Source organism: Egretta garzetta, unplaced genomic scaffold (genome assembly GCF_000687185.1).
Source record: "Egretta garzetta isolate BGI_Z169 unplaced genomic scaffold, ASM68718v1 scaffold830, whole genome shotgun sequence".
NCBI classification, from domain to species: Eukaryota; Metazoa; Chordata; class Aves; order Pelecaniformes; family Ardeidae; genus Egretta; species Egretta garzetta.
In genome coordinates, this window is record NW_009258392.1 from 28638 (window position 1) to 32872 (window position 4235).

The window sequence follows — 4235 nt, forward strand, 5'->3', positions numbered from 1 at the left end:
ATTGAGAAGCACAGAAATGCTTTGGTGGAGGAAATGCTCTTGCACTGGGGAAATGAGCCACATGTGTCCTGAGCTAGACTAGGGGTGCTGAGACCTTGAGAAAGGGTGAGACATTTAGTGGCTTGTGGTGGATCCCTCCACTCTCAGCAGTGCTTTTCATGAAAGCGTGGGAGTGCAATCACTCTCCGCCTCAGAAAGCTGCAAGCCCAGGGAAGCTGCGAGAGAGATGAAGGGACAGAGCAGCTCCCCTCACTCTGCATTAAGCCATAGGCAATTTTCTTGCCTTGCAGCATTTGCTCTGCTCTCTTTGAGTTCAGCAGAGATGCTGAGGGTTTCTGACATTCAAAAACACTCCCCAGAGTGGGAGGGGAGGAGGAGTTTTAAAAAACCCCAAATCTCTCCAACTGCCTGCTACCACTCTAGTTCCTTAGCACTGGGGATGCAGATGCTCACAGGCCCTTCAATGTTAGGAGTAGCTTCATCTTACAAAATCAAACACCAGGACTGACTTCTGCTGCCACGGTTCTCGTGAGCTCACTGCTGCAGAGCAGGGCTGACTCCTCAGCAGATCAGCAGGCAGAGGCCCTGCTCCTCACAGCACACATGGCCAGCACAAGCCAGAGCTGCTGCCACGGAGAAGAAGGAAGGTCTCCTGGAAAAGGGTGTATGTAACAGGGGGAGGGGGTATGGGAAACGGCATTGGTTTTCCTTGGAGAAATGTCCCCTAAATTATCTCTGCCTTTTTCTAGTATGATGGTGCCCCATTCCCAGAGGAAAGAAATGTCCAACAGCAGCTCCATCACCCAGTTCCTCCTCCTGGTCTTTATGGACACACAGGAGCTGCAGCTCTTGCACTTCTGGCTCTTCCTGGCCATCTACCTGGCTGCCCTCCTGGGCAACACCCTCATCATCACCGCCATAGCCTGTAACCACCACCTCCGCACGCCCATGTACTTCTTCCTCCTCAACCTCTCCTTCATTGACCTGGCCTCCATCTCCACCACTGTTCCCAAATCCATGGCCAATTCCCTCTGGCACACCAAGGCCATCTCCTATGCAGGTTGTGCTGCCCAGGTGTTTCTGTTTGCCTTATTGGTTGCAGCAGAGTATTCTTTTCTCACTGTCATGGCCTATGACCGCTACATTGCCATCTGCAAACCCCTGCACTACGGGACCCTCCTGAGCAGCAGAGCTTGTGTCCACATGGCAGCAGCTGCCTGGGGCAGTGGCTTTCTCAACTCTCTCCTGCACACGGCCAATACATTCTCCGTACCCCTCTGCAAGGGCAATGTTGTGGACCAGTTCTTCTGTGAAATTCCCCAGATCCTCAAGCTCTCCTGCTCAGATGCCTACCTCAGGGAGGTTGGGCTTCTTGTGGTCAGTCTCTTGGTAGCCCTTGGGTGTTTTATTTTCATCATGCTTTCCTATGTGCAGATCTTCAGAGCTGTGCTGAGGATCCCCTCTCAGCAGGGACGGCACAAAGCCTTCTCCACGTGCCTCCCTCACCTGGTCGTAGTCTCCATGTTTTTGATCACTGCCATGTTTACATACCTGAAGCCTCCCTCCATCTCCTCCCCATCCCTGGATCTGGTGGTGGCAGTGCTGTACTCAGTGGTGCCTCCAGCATTGAATCCCCTCATCTACAGCATGAGGAATCAAGAGCTTAAGGATGCAGTGTGGAAACAGATAACCGGATGTTTTTCTGAATTAATAAAATACGGCATAGTGGTTATAATATAAGTCATTGCAGGCCCAGCCTGTGTTCTGTATTTTTTGGGTTTTGAGGTGGTTTTTTTTACTTCTGATAAAATTGTCATCCGCTTTCTTATTCACTGTCTGCTTTGCTTTCCTGACTGAGTTGCTGAGTAAATGAAAATTCCTGCTTCCTTCATGTGTTTGAACAAAATAAATGGCCCTTCAGCAAATTTTTTTTTTCTGAGATCCTTTTTGCAAGGCTTTTTTGGAGATTCAGGGACAATTCCTGTATGCATAGGTAGAGGGGAAAAGAGTACCAGCATGGCAGCACTACCAGGCAGCACCAGCGCTGGGTGCCTCCCAGTCTCTGGGAGTGGCAGCAGGAGGCCAGAGAGACGCTGAGGCTTTTGCAGCGCACTGCCTCTGTGTGACAAAGGCCAAGACGCTGAACTCCCCTGGGTGCATCAGGAGTCCACCAGGCCAGCTCAGATGTGGACGCCTGACAGAACCCTGACATTTCTGTGTGTACATCCCAGAATGAACCTCATTGGCCAGTAAGCTTCATTGCAGCTGCCTTGGACAGGCTCATTGCAAGTCCTCCTGTCTGCTATGCCACCCTTGCCCATGATTCTGGATTGTGCTCTCTAAAAGGTCAGAGCAATCAGAGAGGTTCTGGGGTCCTTGGAAAAGGGAGACGTCAATCCCCTGTTCAAGAAAAAGAAGAAAGAGAATTGGCAGAATTGCAGGCTGGTCAATCCCTCCCTGGGGAGGGGATGGGGCACATCCTCCTGCACCATTTCCAGGCACCTGAAGGACAACAAAGGGATTGCTGAACCAGAATGGGCAGGGGGAAGAAAGGCATGCTGTGTACATGGAATTTGTCAAGGCCTTTGACATGGCCTCCCGTGGTGTCCTTATCACCAGATTAGTGCTATCTGGGCTGAAGAAGTGGATGTTGGGTGTGAAGCTGGCTGGACAATCAGGCCCAAATGTCATCAGCCATTTGTCAAAAGTCCTCTGAGCAGGCAGCTACTAGTGGCAGCCCTCAGTGACCAGCACTTGGGCCAACACTGTGGAACATCTTTATCATCGCCCTGTAGGATCTGTTGGAGTTCACTTTCAGCTCCTTTGTGGATGATGCAAATCTGGGTGGAGGCCTTGAACAGCATCATCTGGTTCACCCTGCCTTGAGCAGGAGAGTGAGGCAAGGTGATGTTCAGAGCTCTCTTCAAACCTGAGTTATTCTATGACTCAGTGAATCTTTCCCTTGGAGAGGTTTCTGAAGACAGAATGGCTGGAGGAAATAGAAAAAAAATTTAAAAGAGGCAGAAGAGCTATAAAATGTGTCAACAGAAATGCAGCAGTTCCTCTGAAGAATGTTTCTCCTCTCAAATCATTAGTAGGAAATATCTTTGATAAATTTGATAAAGCAAGCATAGTTTTCTCTGGTCAGGCCCTGGGCCATAAGGAGCAGGATGGATGGGTATGGCATGATGAGGTCAATTGTGTCTCAGAAACTCATAATCCAGTAGGAAGCATATGGCTGTGAAGGGGCCTGTGAGGTCAGTTCTGTCTCTGGAGAAGATAGGCCAGCAGCAGGAACATAGTGTGGTGGTGTGCTCTGCGCCCTGCCCCTCACTTGACATTTTCCCATCACCCTGCTCAAGTGATAACCGCCAGTAGCGGTCATGATGGATGCATCTAGTCTTGATGGATGCATCCAGCTCCAAGGGGATTCAGGGGAGACAGGTAAGAACCCAGTAGCCAGAGCTAATTTATGGCACTGTGTCCACCTAACCACAGTGCTGGGCAGTGTCTGACCCAAGTTAAATTTGGAAGAAACCAACACCTGCAGTCACTGTGTAAACACGACTATGAGTCATTCATCTTACCCCCATCAATAGTGAGCAGCCCAAGAGCCCTCTGAGCTCTCCTGCATGGCATCGGGCTGCACGCCAGGATCTCCCCTTGAGCAGGGATGCCTCTCAAGGTTACTCCTCGACGTTGAGAGATTCCTTGCCACAACAGTAACTAACAGCATGGTAAACTTTGAAACCTTAGCTAAGTGATATAAGCAATTGATTGCACATACTTAATCCTTTAGAAATAAACCAGTGAACAAGTCTGGGACTAGGATTGGGTCCAGCTGCACCTAGACTCCTCTCTGAGGAAGGAGTTTAGAAAGCAAGGGGGTCCTTTGTGAACCTCATGATTCAATGGGAGGGTCTCCCTGACAGTTTTATCTGACCCTGTCCTCTATGCAGTAAATAACCAAGTGTACCTTGCCATCGAAACTTGTTAATCAATGGTCACATTTATCATTGAACCTTGTTACCTCACTGGTTTATATCCATAAAATAGATTTTTGCTTCTCTCTCCCTCCCATCTGCAACACCATCCTTGTACCCCCCATGCAAACAGCCCATCTCTCTACCTCCCTGGTGCTATTTTGGCTTCCTTTGTACCCTCATTTGGTGCTTCTCAGCTTGTCCTGGCGAAGTGGAGGCTCAGGGCTCTATAGTAGTACCATGCAACTTCTT

The 4235-nt window shown here is 49.6% G+C and overlaps 1 protein-coding gene across 1 annotated transcript; it reads left to right on the plus strand.

Moving 5' to 3' along the window:
* Nucleotides 1-765: 765 nt before the first annotated feature.
* Nucleotides 766-1740, plus strand: LOC118452707 (olfactory receptor 14A16-like). The gene has a single exon (XM_035898228.1). The coding sequence runs from the start codon at nt 781-783 to the stop codon at nt 1738-1740; it is 960 nt and encodes a 319-aa protein (XP_035754121.1). The 5' UTR covers nt 766-780.
* The last annotated feature ends 2495 nt before the right edge of the window (nt 1741-4235 follow it).